This window comes from Phoca vitulina, unplaced genomic scaffold, assembly GCF_004348235.1.
Source record: "Phoca vitulina isolate PV1807 unplaced genomic scaffold, GSC_HSeal_1.0 scaffold20, whole genome shotgun sequence".
In the NCBI taxonomy this organism is placed as follows: domain Eukaryota; kingdom Metazoa; phylum Chordata; class Mammalia; order Carnivora; family Phocidae; genus Phoca; species Phoca vitulina.
The window spans coordinates 36,920,924-36,938,449 of NW_022589723.1; the positions used below are offsets into that span (position 1 = coordinate 36,920,924).

Consider the following 17,526-nt stretch of genomic DNA (forward strand, 5'->3'; position numbering starts at 1 on the left):
TATACAGCCCTTATATCCATCAAGAAACAAATGATAAACACAAAGTTGTATATACAATTGTTTATATATATACAATAACCCAGCAACAAATTAATTGTATATAAACAACATAGATGAATGTGTTTATCACTATATTGCATAAGAGAATCGGAACACAAAAGAATACATACTGTATGATTCCATTTCTGTAAAATTTTTAGAAAAGGCAAAACATTTATAGTAACAGAAATCTTAACAAGAGTTGCCTAAAGTGGGAAACTGGTGGGAAACTGTACAAGAGAGCAAGAATAAATTTTCTGATACAACTTTATTCAATATTTTATTTTGAATCTGTGTTCATATGATTTAGGTTTTTCTCTAATAAACATCTTATAATCGAGTTTTTTCTTAATTGCATAAGCTGTTTTTTATTTAATTTGGTTCATTTCAATTTATTTATATTACGTTGTTTCTGGTTTTTCTGACTTCTTATTTTATGCCTTGAATTTCCCTAATTATTATATGCTTTCATCCAGATTTCTACTGAATTATTTTCTTTATATTCTGGTTTCTTTTGTTTCAGAAGTTATAAATACTCTCCTCTTTGATTATCCTTGAATTTTTAGCATATCCATGAATTCTAAACTGAATTCTTTCTTCCCTTTTGCTAAAGAGTACAAAAACCTTTGAATGCTTTGATTCTAGTTATCCCCTTCCCATCTCAGATGTTGTTACCCAGTTCTTATTTCCACCTTGTTTTCTTCCCATTAATCAAGCAAATTAAACTTTACTACTAAGTTTTATAAAGTAATTATTTAGATTTATACACATATTTATCATTTCTTTATCAGATCTCAAAACTTTCCAGTGAGTTCAGGTTCTGTCTTTCTCAACTAAATCTTTTTTTTTTTTTTTTAATTTGACAGGGAGACAGCGAGAGAGGGAACACAATGGGGGGGGGGGGGGTGGGAGAAGGAGAAGCAGGCTTCCTGCTGAGCAGGGAGCCCGATGCGGGGCTCAATCCCAGGACCCTGGGATCATGACCAGAGCCGAAGGCAGACGCTCAATGACTGAGCCACTCAGGTGCCCCTCAACTAAATCTTTTAATAAAGTTCTATCAGTGTAGATCTGTTCAGATTACTACCTAACTTTATTTATTGCTATTGTTCACCACCTTTGCCTGGTATACCTTTGTCCATCCTTTTATTTTCATCATTTTTAAGAATCTTGTAGATATGGGGTGCCTGGGTGGCTCAGTCAGCTAAGCATCTACCTTCACTTAGGGTTATATATAACTACCTATATAACTATATAATCGAGCCCCGATTCTCCCTCTGCTCCCTGCTCATGATCTCTCTGTCTCTCTCTCTCAAATAAATAAAGTCTTTAAAAAAAAAAAAAAAGAACCTTGTAGATATTATTTAATTGAACTGCTTGCAAAATTCATTTTGAGAATTTAATTGATGAGGTTAATCTATTTTTATTAATTTTAAATAGCAGTACTTGTTTCATTCAGCATAATATTTTAACAACTGATATATAAAAGTATTTGGGTGAACATATGTTTTCATTTCTCTCAGGTAAATAGCTGGGATTGGTATTAATGGAATACATGGAAAGTATATGCTCACCTTTATAAAAAAACTGATTCTTTCCCGAAATAATTGTACTATTTTATACTGCAGTAGAGTATATAAGCATTCCAGTTGCTCCACAACCTCATCATCAGTTAATAGTGTTAATTTTTTATGTATTGTCAACTTCTTAAAATTCAGCCACGATACAGGGTTTTAATGTGACCTTATTGTGATTATAGTTTGCATTTCCCTAATGACTAATGAAACTGATCATCTTTCATGAACCTGTGGATCATTAATATATCTTCTTTTTTGAAGCACACATTTAAATCTTTAAGCTATTTTTAACTGAATTGCTTATCTTATTAACTACAGGAGTTCCTAAAATATTGTTTTCAAGTCCATTATCAGTTATCAGTATTATAAATTATTACACAAGTTTTGTTTCCCAGGGTGTGGTATGCTTTTAGTTTTCTTAGCAAGATCTTTTTTAAAGTAGAAATTATCAATTTTGGTGAACTCAATTTTATCCTTTTTCTTTTTTTAAACAGTTCATGCTCTTATGTCCCATCTAAGAAATCTTTGCCTGTCCCAAGATTGTAAAGATTTTCTCTCAGGTTTTCTTCTACAAATTTAATAGTTTTACTCTTTATGAAGAGCTGTATGACCCACTTTGAGTTCAATCTTATAGATAAGGTCAAAGTCCTCTTCTTATATAAGGCTACCTAGTTGTTCCAATGTCATTTGTTTAAAAGACTATACTCAACCCCACTGGATTATCTCAGCACCTTTGTGGAAAATCAATTGACCTATATGTGTAGATCTTTTCCTGGATTTTTATTTGGTTTTATTGATCTCTTGATCTTTACATTAAGAGAACAATGTCATGATTATTTTAGTCTTGAAATCGTATCGTGTAAGTTCTCTAGCTTTGTTGTTCTTTCTCAAAATTTTGTCATCCTAGATATTCTATATTTCTGTGTAAATCTTAGATATTGGCTTGTGAATTTCTACCAAAAAATCTCTTCATTTATTTAGATATTTTTCAATTCCTCTTAGTTGTATAGAGGTCTAACACATATTTCATTAAAGTTATCCCTACGTGAGGCGTGTGGGTGGCTCAGTCAGCTAAGCATCTGACTCCTGATTTCAGCTCAGGTCATGATCTCAGGGTTGTGAGATGGAGCCTCCCATCGGGCTCTGTGCTGGGCGTGGAGCCTGCTTAAGATTCTCTCTCTCTCTCCCCCTCTCCGCCCCCTTCCAAATTAATTAATAAATAAAATAAAAATTATCCCTAAGCATTTCATGTTTGGTATATTATTACCCACTGCATATTAAAGCACTTCAAAACCTAGCACTTAGGGGCGCCTGGTTGGCTCAGTCGTTAAGCGCCTGCATTCGGCTCAGGTCATGATCCCAGGGTCCTGGGATCAAGCCCTGCATTGGGCTCCCTGCTTGGCAGGAAGCCTGCTTCTCCCTCTCCCCTTGGGCTCCCTGCTCGGCAGGAAGCCTGCTTCTCCCTCTCCCATTCCCCCTGCTTGTGTTCCCTCTCTCACTGTCTCTCTCTCTCTCTGTCAAAATATAAATTAAAAAATCTTAAAAAAAAAAAACAAAAAACCCTAGCATTTAAAAATGACAGTTATCATAATCACAGAGTTTCTACAGAAACAGGTTTCCAGAGCTGCTTAGCTGCGTGGTTGAGATAGGGCTTCTCATGAGGTTATAGTCAACCTGCTGGCCAAAGCTGTGGTCATCTCAAGCGGAACTAAAGGATTTGTTTCCAAGGTCACTCACATAGTTAGTAGCAAGGATCAGTTCCTAACTGTTGACTACAGGCTTCAGTGGGATTCTCAGCAGGGCTACTCACAAATGGCAGCTTACTTCTCCCAGAAACAGTGATCCAAGAGAGAGCTAGCAAGTGAGAAATTACCTAAGATGGAAACTGTAGTTTTTCATAACTTAATTTTGGAATTGACAAACTATCACTTCTGCCATGTCCTATAAGTCACACAGACCAAGACTGGTAGAATGCAGGAGACTACACAGGTTGTGAATAACAGAGTATGAGGATAACTGAAGAGTATCTAGGAGGCTGACTGCCAAAGATGTACAAATGAAATTCATAAATTTCATTTTCCACATGTTCATGGCTAAAATATTATAACTTAATTTTGTAAATTTACCTGGTATCCTGTGAGATTGTTGGAATTTACTTTCTAGATCATCTAAATAGCATATTTTAAACTCCTTAGCACCTTCTTTTTTTTTTTTTTTAATTTCCTTGGATATAGAGATATTTCCTTTTTTTAAAAAAAAAAAGATTTTATTTATTCATTTGACACAGAGAGAGAGAGACCACAAGCAGACAGAGTAGCAGGCAGAGGGAGAGGGAGAAGCAGGCTCCCCACTGAGCAAGGAGCTGGATGTGGGGCTCGACCCAAGGACCCTAGGATCATGACCTGAGCCAAAGGCAGTCGCTTAACCAAGAGCCACCCAGGTGCCCCTCCTTAACACTTTTTATACAGGTGATCATGTTGTCTACATCTTCCTTTTCAATCTATGCACCTTTTATTTCTTTTTGTTGACTTAGAGCACTGTGTATGACCTTCAGCACAGTGTTAAATCTGAGTGGCAAAATCAGGTATCTGTGCCTTTTCTCAATGTGAGAGAGTAGTATTCAATCTTTGATCATTAAGTATGAAGTCTACTGTAGGATTTTCATGCATATTCTTTAAAATGAGGAGGCTGCCTTCTAGTCCTAGGCTCTAAAAGTTTTTAAATAGGAATGAGTGAAGAATTATGACAAAATCTTTTTATCCAACTACTGAGATATCTATCATAAGCTTTTTCTTTTTTTTAGATGGATAATATAATGAGTTATAGGGATGCGTGGGTGGCTCAGTAGGTTAAGCGTCTGCCTTTGGCTCAGGTCATGATCACAGGGTCCTGGGATCGAGTCCTGCATCGGGCTCCCTGCTCAGCAGGGAACTGCTCCCCCTGCTTGTGCTCTGACAAATAAATAAAATCTATTAAAAAAATATAGTGATTTATATTGATTGATTTTCTATTATCAAACAACCTTTCATTCCTGGAATAAATTCCACTGGTTTTCATGTATTCTCCTTTAATATATTGGTGAATTCAGTTAGCCCTTATTTTGTTAAGGCTTTTTACGACTATCATTGTGAGGTATGTTGGTCTGTAGTTTTCTTGAAATGTTTTTGTTTAATAATACTGGCCTCATGATATGATTTGCATAGGGTTCCTTGCTCCTGTATTTTCTGAACGAGTTGAAGAGAACTGCTATTATTCTTTCCTTAAACGTTTCTTAAATAAAATTTACTATGGAAGCTACCTGGCCTTTTTGGGTGTGGGGGAAGATTTTACTTATGAATCCATCATCATTAATAGATACAGGAGTGATCAAATTTTCTATTTTCCCTTGGGTCAAATTAGATTGACATTCAAGGAATTTGTCCATTTCATCTTTGTTGAATTTATTGACATAAGTGTTCATAATCTCTCCTCAATCTTTTGATGTCTATACCATATGTAACTGTGTCCACTTGCTCATTCCCGATAACAGTATTTGTGTCTTCTCTCATATTTCTCCATCAGAATGGCTAGAACTGTACTGTCTAATAATACAGCAGCCACTGGCCACACATGGCTTTCAAATTTTATTTGATTGAATCAAATTAAAACTTCAGTTTTCAAATTTTCAATAAATTTCAGGTGCTTAACAGCCATATTGACTAATGGTTACAGTTTTAGAGAGCATAGCTGGATAATATTTTCATCTTCAGAGAAAGTTGTACTGGACAGAACTGGAGCATTGTCAATTTCATTGCTCTTTTTGAAAAATCAGCTTTTGGTGTTCACTGATTTTCTCTACTGTTGGTCTGCTTTGTATCCACAGATTGTAGCACTTCACTTCTACTTATTTTGGGTCTAAAGTGCTCTTGTAGCTTCATAAGGTAAAAGCATTGATTTTGACCTTTTTCTAATATAAGGAATTAAAAGCTATCAATTTTCTTATAAGCACTTCTTTAGTTGCATTATGCAAGTATGTTATTTCCATTCTCATTCAGATCAAAATAGTTTCAAGTTGCCCTTATAAATTCTTCTTTAACTCATGAGTTATTTACACATGTGGTTTATTTTCAAAATATCTGAGTATTTCTCAAGGGGCACCTGGCTGGCTCAGTCAGAAGAGCAAGCAACTCTTAATGAGTTGTAAGTTCAAGAAATGTTAGGTGTACAGATTACTTAAAAAAAAAAAAAATTGGAGGATTTCTCAGATATCTTTCTGTTACTGATTTCTATTTTATTCCATTTAGGTCAGACTTAAATTACATTTGGATTTCTACAATGGAATTCCATTAATTGCATTTGGTCAGATTAAATTTTCAATCATTTGTGGGACCATACTGAGGCCTAAGGTCAGGGACATTAAGGCAGGCATTGTCAGCAAGGTGAGAGTAATAAGTTATATCAAGCCCACAGCATTTCTCTGACAATTGCTGACCCTTCATCTTCTTCATAAACATGTCCTGAGTATAGACTTAAGGTCAAAAGTATGGGTTCAAATTCAAGTGAGATTCTTCTCTTCTACCCTTTCTCTCTCTCTTCCTCCTACCATCTTATTCTTTTTCCTTACCAGGGCTCTTGACCTTTGCAGAAGTGGGACTGGAGGTCATGCTTCCAAGAACCCCAATTTCTCCCCTCCCCTCTCCTCTAATTTCCTCCCGACCAAATCTTAGAGAACAGTCACTAGAGAGAGAAGGTGGGAGCAACAGAAATGAAAAGGAAGAACCACAGTACCTTTTATGTCTTAATCGTTAAGGTCACACACTGTCTCTTGTCACTTCTGCCATATTCCATTTGTTAGAAGTGAGTCATTAAGTACAGCACATGCCTCTTGAAGAGAGGAGTATCAAAGAATTTGTGGACATATTTTATACCACCAGAACAATCTCATAGTTTTTACTTTAAATAGTCATATATCTTTTTAAAAGAAATTAAGAGAAGGAAAGGAAATATGTATAGTCATTTATTTTTATACACAGTTATTATTTCTATGATAATAGAAATAATTAATGAATCAGCAAACTAAGCCCCTGGGCCAAATCAAACCCACGGCCTGTTTTTGTACGGCCTGAACACAAAGAATGGCTTTTACATCTTTTAAATGGTTGAGGGGAAAAAAAAATCAATGGAAGAATGTTTTTGTGACATGTGAAAATTATATGAAATTTAAATTTCAGTGTCCATTATAAAGTTTTACTGGAACACAGCCATGCTTATTTATTTATGTATTGTCTATGGCTCCTTTCACAGTAGAACTGAGATGTTTCAACAGAGACCATAAGACCCACAAAGCCTAAAATATTTAATATCTGGCCTTTTGCAGAAAAGTATACCAACACTTACTATTCATCCAAGTTATCATCTGATGGTAACTTTAGCCTTCAGCTTAAAGAACTTCCATTATCAGGATGCCTGGGTGGCTCAGTTGGTTAAGCATCCGAATCTTGATTTCGGCTCAGGTCCTGATCTCAGGGTCATGAGATTGAGCCCCATGTTGGGCTCAGTGCTGAGTGTGGAGCCTGCTTAAGAGTCTCTCTTTCTCTCTCTCCCTCTTCCCCTCCCCCCCACTGCTCACACATCTTCTCTCTCTCTAAAAAAAAATTAAATAAATAAAAAAATAAAGTTGAACTTTCTGATTAAAAAAAATTTTCCATTATCATTTCTTGTAGAATATATATTATGGTGACAAATTCTCTCAGATTCCTCTTATCTGAAAACACTTTTATCTCAGGTTCATTTTTTTTTTTAAGATTTTATTTATTTATTTGAGAGAGAGAATGAGATAGAGAGAGAGAGCATGAGAGGGGGGAGGGTCAGAGGGAGAAGCAGACTCCCTGCTGAGAAGGGAACCCCATGCGGGACTCGATCCTGGGACTCCAGGATCATGACCTGAGCCGAACTGAGCCACCCAGGCACCCCTCAGGTTCATTTTTAAAGAATATTTTGCTAATAGACTGTGGAAAATACATTGTAGGAACACTAAATTCTGTTACATTTTTCTGAAAACTGTTTATTTTTCTTCTAACAGGTAGTTAACTGTCTAGACCCAAACTAAAAATATAGAAATTTTGCCTGAAAGTTGGGTTTTGTTGGGGGGGTGTTTTGTTTGTTTGGGGGGGGGCAATATTTTAATATGACTTTTGGATATCTTTCTGTCTCCACTGCTTTAATAAGTCAGGTGTTAATCATTATCATTATCCCCTTGTATTTAATGTGCCATATTTTCTCTTGGCTGCTTTCAAGATTTTCTCTTTATCTTTGACATTTGGCAAATAATGTGCCTAATAATGGTTTTCTTTTTTATTTATTCTACTTGGAAGTCACTAAACTTCTTGGGATCTCTAAGTCAGTTTTGTTTTTTCTTTTTAACCAAACATGAAATGTTTTTGCCACTATTTCTTCAAATATTTCTCTGCCTCCTTCTCTCTCCCCTCTATTTATGGGACTAAGATAGCAAGACTTCAGCTTTTCTCCCACAGGAGCTATGCAGCCCTCTGTCAAAAAAGCAGCAAACTTGCAAATCTCACCTATTGCAGTTGTAGCTTTCAAAGGTCATGTCCTATTTGGTTTGCATTGCTTTGTTGACCAGCTTCCCTTAGTACTCACAGCTGTCATCCAGGTATGGTTGGCAGAATTTATACTCTAACATGGGGTTTTAGCCCTTTGGCAGCTTACTCATCAGTTCCAGGATTTTCCTCCTAAATTCTAAGTTGTTTTGCCAATCCTCAACTTTGTTCTCTGATACCTCAAGTCAGTATGGTTGTAGTCTGCTGTCTCTGGGGCTATGAGAGTTGGGGAGCACCTTGTTTAAAAAGCCACAGATTCACAATTCTTATCCACTACTTAACTTACTTCAAAGAATAAACTCTCCTCTGGTTTCTGCTTCTTTTTGGTCTTTCAGTGTTTTTTTGTGTTGTGTGTGGTTTTTTGTGTGTGTTTTTTGCTTTGTCTTTTTCCAGTGCTTTCAAATCATTTTGTTATTTTTAAATTTTCTCCAGGTTTTATCATTGTTACCTGTGGAAGGGTTCATTCACCTTGCCAATTATTCATTACCTAAAGCTGGTAGTCCCCTGTTTTTTTAAAAACCGTCTCCTAGACTTGAATTTGCAATTTTATATATTATAAAATTCTAATTACTGGTAGTACTATAATAGAAAATGGAATATACTACCTAAGATAATGGAAAAGCTCCAACTTCCATAAATTTGCATGTAAATATAAATATATAATTTCCTCATGCAGCCTGTGCTGTACATGGTGGTGCCCTCCTATTCTGAACCCATATCTACTAAGCTGGAATGCACTGAGGGTCATGAAAATCAACAAAACAAATAAACTACTTGCAACTATTTAAAAATTCAAAACAATTTTTAAACTCCCAAAAAAGATTTGTAGGCTGTTTTAAATAATGTCCCATGGATTAAAAGATTTAGAAAAGGAAGATAGGTAATTGAAATGAAGACTTATTGTATACCTTTTAGAAACAACAGTAATAATTAATAGTAACACTTAAGGATAGTCTTTTTAAAATGAAATACTTACCGTTGTTCTTTCTAAAATGAGAAAACATTTTTAATAGTATTTTTCAAAATGCATTACACATTTTCCTATACCAAAACAGCCAAAGAAGAACTGAAGAACCCACAACATTGCTTTTAGAAATTCTACTTACATTCTCCTTTCACTGATAACTGGATTCTAAAATTTCATGGAATTTCAATCACAAACTGAAATTAATAAAGTAAATCTGTGGTGATTTGTAAAAAGCTCAGAATATATAAGTAATTTAAGTCCATTATATGCAAATTGCTGAGTTAGGCTTTGAGTATTCTACAGGATCTCTTTATTCTCACTATAGCAATAGCCAAATAACTATAATCCCACAATAGGCAAAAGAATCCATTTTCATTCAGAATGAGTATAACAAATAGAAAGGAGGAAATGGAGACCAAGGGCATCTTTTCACACCAATTTTATAAAAAAAATAAAAAAATAAAAAAGAATATCCACCATGATTCTCATTCTTCCTTAAGCCAAAACATTAATGTGGTGGCTTTGCTCTAAACCAGACACAGAAAGGTCTGATAGAAATGCAATCAAACAAAATGGATTAAATAATGATACACAAAAGCAACATTGCTGATGCTGAAATTCAAGCATAAGCAAGCATAAAAATCAGCCAAAACAGAAAGGGGCAGAGGAAACTTTTGGCAGTATTGGGTATGGTAATTAACTAGATTGTGCTAATGATTTCACAAGTGCATATATATGTCAAAACTTACCAAACTCTATGCCTTTGCATGCAATTTTACCTCAATTAGGTTTCAATAAAGCTTTTTAAAAAAATTAGCAGGAAAAAACATCATTACTCATTTTTAACCATCATTCAGCTACTTTAAAGACAAAACTGAAAACCAATTCAGATTCTAAAACCAAGTATAATTAACAACTCAAGGATCACAGGCAAATAGTCATCCAGATTCAAAGAAGAGGTATATCAACTCTTTCAAAAGAAAGAAGAAATAAAGTCTCAATCAATGGAAGTATCCTGAGACTGGTCAAAGGATTATGGAGGTCACATTGCCTATGCAATTTATGTCCCACCCTGGTGCAGAATGCTCCTGGTTTCCATTTCCAAACAGATATGTGATGATATAGAGTTTATCAGGATTTGCAGCCTTACTGTACTTCTCTTCCTTGCACCTCTGCAGAATCTCTAAGCTCCTCTGGTGGACTGGGTGTTGGAGAAAGCTAAAACTATCCATACTTTTCAAAATTGCACATGGCGCTGTATCATCATGTCCTTAGGAAGCAAAAGAAAAACAAAAAATGGAGAAAAGAAAAAGATATTATATAAGCCCAAACAAACAGAGAATCAAGGACAATGCTGCCAACTATCTTAAGAATATATAAAAATATATCAAGTAATATGGGTTAAATGTGAATAAATTTTCTAAATTGATTTGAGGAAATTACACAAAAATAAAAGGAAAATATAAAGGTCTTTTTTTAGGTATTCCAAGTATCCCTTTCAGTACGGAAAGTGCTGAGTTATTATTATACTAAAAAATTCTAATTTAAAATATATGGGAAATTTCAAAACAATTTGTATGTTTATTTTTTTTAACAGACCCATTTTTATCAGGTCTGAAAAATAATTAGCATATAGTTGGCAACAATGCAAGGAACAATGATGGAACCCCAAAGAGAAATATACCCAAAACAATTTGCCAAAAGTTAAATAATTCCTTCACAAATCTTGCAATTAACCACACTTGTAAGAATTCCAACAAGTATGTCAATGTTTAAAGAGCAGGAAGAAAAGCACCATAGAGCAGGAAAACCCAGCAGCACTTTGGTATTTACAAATCTGAAAAGAAAGTTGGAAAATGTACCTCACCACCACTTAGTCAAGTGAGACAGAATCAACTACTTGTTGGAAAGGGAAGAGAGCATGTTCAAGTAAGGACCAAAGCCCCAAATTAGTGTTACTGATTAGTGTTACAGTGAGTCACTCTAACAATGAAGGGGGTTGGGGGGAGGTCAGTACCATTAATATTAGCAAGAGATGGATTTAAAAGAGAATAGGCATCTCCAGGTTGGGGTGGGGGAAGGTGTTGACTATCATTTATTTACTCAAAGAACATCTCTAGAGTTAGGACATTTAGTTCAAATCGGTGTAGATTTGCCTTTTAAAAAACAAAAGGGAACAGTTTAACAATAGATAGAGACAAAGTAAGCAACACAATGAATAAAGTTTCATTAGTGCATATTTACTGTATAATTAGGAATGAGATACTATCTATGAACAGTTCTCAATGCAGAATCATTGGATCCAGATGGATCCATTACTGGATCCAGAGAGCAAGCATCCACATTTTATCCAGGAGATGGAATCTTATATCAGATAATAATATACTTACAAATAGCAGGTTTTTAAAAATAAAATAGATTTGAAAATTATTTTCATATCCAATAATGAAAAAGTAAACTAATAAAACACTATCTCATTCATCCAATGTGGAGAGCCCATAGCTGCAAATGTTCAATGTTTCAAAAAGAGACAAATATCAAGTTACCCATCATTTCTTAGTTGAAGAATACCTCAGTAAAAATATTCTATGCCCATTATCAATAATCCTCCCCACCACTTTTGATAGGCTGCTTGAAGAAAGAACGCTTAGGCTCAGACTAGCCTATATACTTGGTTAGTTGGTGGTGCTGGAAGGTAGATATCAGTTGAGGGGGACCATTTGAGGGGGAAAAAAAAAATGCCTGTAAAGTTCTATTTCTACTCTAACCAAACTGTAATTTTAAAAAGTTATCACTAGACTTTCAGGCTATCTTGATAATCTGCCAGTCAGAAATAATTTTAAGGAGATTATGGTATTAAAGTGTTTTATGTAAAAGTTCAGGATATTAAATATACTAAATTAGTAAGCAGTTTGAAGAAATCACTTGACATTACTACAGCCACTGCACTCTTTTATCTAATAAATTGTGGCAATGACGTTTGGATATGGGTAATTTTGTATTTGTGACTGTTTTATGTCTCACCATCACACCTATCTTATTTTTTTTAACTTCTTTCATTCTGCTTTCTATGCCTTCTTGTAACTCTTTATTATTTTAGACTAAAATACTATTTCCAAACCTTAAATTGATCTTCCTCTCATTTGCTTAACAATGCCCTGTTAAGGTGGTTAAGTTTCCTAGGATGGTTTATAAGTACATTTTCAGAGACAGTTATTGTCTAAGGAGTCTCATAAACTCTTAAAACATGTTTATTTAGTGTTGGTTTATGCTAGTCCCTGGTCTAGTTTTGTTAATTTCTTACCTTGAGATTATGCACCAAAATACAACGTAAGTTCAGACCCCATATGTATGCATGGTAAACATATGGGGCACTGATTTTTTTAAAGGTAGTTTAAGAAAAACCTTATCTAAGGCCTAACACAGATTGCTAAAGTCCTTCTTATTTCTCTGCTCAAGGCCAACGGACAGAATTTTTCAATCATCTTTTCAGTGACAGAAAAGTCCAAGCTCTTTGAAGATACCACACCACATAACGGAACTCAATCCTAGTTGATCATTCAAACCCGAAGCCATGTCTCTGATCCTAAAGCAGCTTCTGTAATGCCAGCTTCCAGGCCTCATAGCCATTAAAGGTATATCTCAAACATAGTAACCCACCAATCTTAAGTATAAATTTGATGAGCTTAAAAAATATTTACATCCATCTAATCCTCAATCAAGATATAGAACATTTCCATTATCTCAGCAAGTTATTTCATCCCCTTCCTATCAATACCACCCTTGCCTTTGCAGAAGCAATCAAGTTATGATTTCTTTCACTATATATTATTTTGCCTGTTCTTAAACTAAATGAAAGCATGCACTATGTATCCTTTCATGTCTGGCTTTTTTGCTCAATATTTTTTTGTGACTCATTATGATACTCATTACGAGAATCAGTAATTTGTTCTTTTTTACTGCAGAATAATGTTACATGGTAGGAATGTATCACAACTTGGTTATCTTTTCTTCCACTGATAGATTTTTAGGTGTTTCCAACTGGGGGCTATTAAGAATAAAGACACTATGAACATTCTTTTTTTGTGTTTTGTGTATAATAGTTCCATTGAAATATAAACCACATACTATACAATTCACCTAATTAAAGTGTACAATTCAATGGTTTTTGAACCATCACCAACATCAATTTTAGAATACCTTCAATATACCCAAAAGAAACCCCATCCTTTTTAATTATCCTTTCCCTCATCTCCCAGCTTGCCTACTCCAGCCCTAGGCAAACACTAATCTACATTCTACCTCTACAGATTTGCCTATTCTAGACATTTCATAAATGCAATCATATATTTGTTATTTGTGATACATGCTTAATGTGGCCTTTTGTGCCTGATTTCTTTCAGTTAACAAAATGCTTTCAAGGTTCATCCATGTTGTAGCATGTACTAATATTTCATTCCTTTATACGGCAAAATTACATTCCACTGTTTGAGTATACCACATTTTGCTTATCCATTCAATAGCTGAGGGACATTTAGGTTGGGGGTTATTGGTTTGTGGTTTTCATTTTTGTGATGTCTTGTCTGGTATCCAGGTAATATAGGCCTCACAGAATGAGAATTAAAGTATTCCCTTATCTTATTCTTTGGAAGAGTTTATAAAGTTTGCATTTTAATTCTTCTTTAAGTTTTTGATAGGATTCATCCGTGAATTCACTGTTCCTTGGCTTTGCTTTGTGGAAGTTTTTTTTGTTACTAATTCAGTCTCTTTTGTTATAGGCTATTCACATTTTCTATTTCTTCTGGAGTCAGTGTTGGTTGTTTGCATCTTTCTAGGAATTTGTCCATTTCAACTAGCTTCTAATTTGTTGCCATACAAGTATTATAATCCTTTTTATTTCAATCAGATCAGTAGCAACATCCCCCATTCATTCCAAAAACTAGTAATTTGAGTCTTCTCCTTTTCTTCATCAGTCTACCTCAAGGTTTATCAATTTCATTTATCTTTTCAAAGAACCTACCTTTGGTTTTATTTCTTTTCTTTATTGACTTATATTCTCTATTTCAGATCCACTCTTTACTATATCCTTCCTATTCCTTGCTTTGGGTTTATTTTGCTCTTTTTTTTTTTTTTTCTTAAAGTCTTAGGGTAACGCATTAGGTTATTGATTTGAGATCTTTCTTCTTTTTTAATAGAGCTATTTGAAGCTATAAATTTCCCTCTAAGCATTGTTTCAGCTGCATCCCATTAAGTTTTGGTCAGTATATTTTCTTCCATTCATCTCAAAACTGTTTCCTAATTTCCCTTGTGATTTCTTCCTTGATCCACTGGTAATTAAGAAGTGTGCTGTTGAGGGGCGCCTGGGTGGCTCAGTCGGTAAGCGACTGCCTTCAGCTCAGGTCATGATCTCAGGGTCCTGGGATGGTGCCCCGCATCGGGCTCCCTGCTCTCCAGGAAGCCTGCTTCTCCCTCTCCCACTCCCCCTGCTTGTGTTCCCTCTCGCTGTCTCTGTCAAATAAATTAAATCTTTAAAAAAAAAAAAAAAAAAGAAGTGTGCTGTTGGTGTACCTGTTGCTCAGTCGGTTAAAGCATCTGCTTTCAGCTCAGGTTATGATCCCAGGGTCCAGGGATAGAGCTCTACGTCAGGCTCCCTGACCCCTCCCCGCTCCCCTTACTTGTGCTCTATCTCTGTGTCAAATTAATAAAATCTTTTTTAAAAAACTGTGTTGTTGAGTTTCCATATATGTCTTATTACGTATTATTTTTGTTCCTCTTTTATTACTTTCTTCTCTTGTATTAAACAGATGTTTTCCAGTATATCTTACTTTTTTGTCATTTACGTTACCATATTATTTTTTAGTTATTTCCTTAACAAATGCCAAGGGAATTATAATTTGCATCTTATTACAATCAAGTCTGGATTTAAAATTACTTAATTCCAACAGTATATAAAAATGTTTCTCTTATATAGTTCCATTCTCTTCCTCTTCCTTTATGCTGTTACTGTCATACAAATTACACCCTTAAAATGTCATGCCCATCAACGGAGATTTATAATTATTGCTTTGTATGGTTGTCTTTTAAATCAGATTGGAGAAAAAAAGTTACAAAATGTAAAAAAATATATTCATACTATACTTTATACTTAATTCTATAGTTGCCTTTAATGGCGCTCTTTATTATTTCATGTGCTTTCAAGTTACTATCTAGCTTCCTTTCATTTCAGCCAGAAGAACTCACTGAAGTATTTCTTGTGGGGCAGATCTGATAATAATACTAGCTCAGGATTTGTTTATCCACAAACGTCTTAATTTCACCATCACTCTGGAGAGCAGTTTTGCTGAATACAGAATTATTTATTTTAATTTAAATTCAATTAATTAACATATAGTATTAGTTTCAGAGGTAGAGTTCAGTGATTCATCAGTCTTATATAATACCCAGTTCTCATTACATCACGTGCCTTCCTTAATGTCCATCACCCAGTTACCCAATCACCCCACCCACCTCCCCTCTAGCAACCTCAGTTTGTTTCCTATGATCTCTTCTGGTTTGTCCCCCTCTCAGATTTTGTCTTGTTTTATTTTTCCCTCCCTTCCCCTATGATCCTCTGTTTTGTTTCTTAAATTCCACATATGAGATCAAATGATAATTGTCTTTCTCTGATTGACTTATTTCGCTTAGACTAATACCCTCTAGTTCATCCACATCGTTGCAAATGGCAAGATTTCAATTTTTCTGATGGTTGAGTAGTATTCCATTGTGTATATATACCACATCTTTATCCATTCATCTGTCAATGGACATCTGGGCTCTTTCCATAATTTGGTTATTGTGGACATTGCTGCTATAAACATTGGAGTGCAAGTGCCCAATCAGATCACTACATTTGTATCTTTGGGCTAAATACCTCATAGTGCAATTGCTGGGTCGTAGGATAACTCTATTTTCAACTTTTGGAGAAACCTCCATATTGTTTTCCAGAGTGGGTGCACCAGCTTGCATTCCCACCAACAGTGTAAGAGGGTTCCCCTTTCTCCATATCCTTGCCAACATCTGTCATTTCCTGACTTGTTAATTTCAGCCATTATGACTGGTGTGAGGTGGTATCTCATTGATGTTTTGATTTGTGAATACAGAATTCTTGATTGACTTTCTTTTTTCTTTCAGCACTTTGAATATGTCAAGTAGTGCCCTTTAGCCTCAATGGTTCCTGATGATGAATCAACTGTCAATCTTGCTGAGGACACTTTGTACATGAATTACCTCTCTCCTGATGCTTTCAATATTTTCTATCTCAGGACAATTTAATTATGATGTATCTAAGTTTGGATCCCTTGTACGTTGTTGAACTTCTTGGGTATGTAGTCTTCTCATCAAGGAGTTTTTGGCCATTATTTCTTGAAATATTCTTACTACCCCTTTCTCTGTCCTTCTAAACTGCCAGAAATTGGGGTACTTTATTGTGTCCCACGGGTCTAAATGCTCTGTTCATTCTTATTATTTTTTCTTTCTGTTCCTTAGAATGGATAATCTCAACTGATCTGTAGTCAAGTTCACTGATTCTGGCCTCTGCCTGTTCAAATCTGTTGCTGAACTCTTCTAGTGAATTTCTCATGCATATATAAATTAATATTCTGTATTTGGTGAGACATTGTTCTCATACTTTCCTTTAGTTCTTCAGATATGGTTGTCTTTGGACATATTTAAAATAGCTTAAGGACTTTAATAAATTCAAGGTCTGGCTCTCCTCAGCAATACTTTCTACTGATTCCTTTTTTCACATATACAGGTCATATTTTTTTTTGCATGTTTCATAATTTTGTGTAGAACACCAGATATTTTAAATAATTTAACATGGCAACTCTCGAAATCAGATTCTCCCTTCTTCCCAGGATTTGCTGTTTCACATAATTGTTGCTACTGTTTAGGACTTCCCTGAACTAATTCTGTAAAGTCTGTTTGCTGACCAGACAAATCATTACTATTTCTCGTTCTACATCCCAGCCAGGCCAATATGTAGCTTCACTCACACTGCCTACTTATAATTCCACTAAGAACACTGCATGGTTTCCTGATCACCATAATACGCAATTATAACAAATTTATTCTTAAATAGTTAAATTGAATTTTTATTTAAAAGCCTTAAATGGCATTGTGTCCCTCAATCTTGAAGTCTATAAAAAAACAGTCAAATAGATTTTAATTTGATATTATTTGTGCTTGGATGGCTTGATGAAGAAAAAGAATGTCAGGGAAGTCCATAAGAAAATCCAGTATTTTTTAGTTTACTGTGAGGGTATTTATTAGCAATTTAGCTAAGAGACACTAAAATTTTTTTATAAAG

The 17,526-nt window shown here is 34.9% G+C and overlaps 1 protein-coding gene across 6 annotated transcripts in view; it reads right to left on the minus strand.

Moving 5' to 3' along the window:
• The window catches only part of MYO9A (myosin IXA), a 276,224-nt gene that overhangs the window by 136,874 nt on the left and 121,824 nt on the right, over nucleotides 1-17,526 (minus strand). For all 6 annotated transcript variants that reach the window (XM_032417536.1, XM_032417538.1, XM_032417537.1 and 3 more), the window contains one exon: nucleotides 10,330-10,449. In XM_032417536.1, coding sequence (XP_032273427.1) covers nucleotides 10,330-10,449 — 120 coding nt within the window. The remainder of the gene's footprint in view (nucleotides 1-10,329; nucleotides 10,450-17,526) is intronic.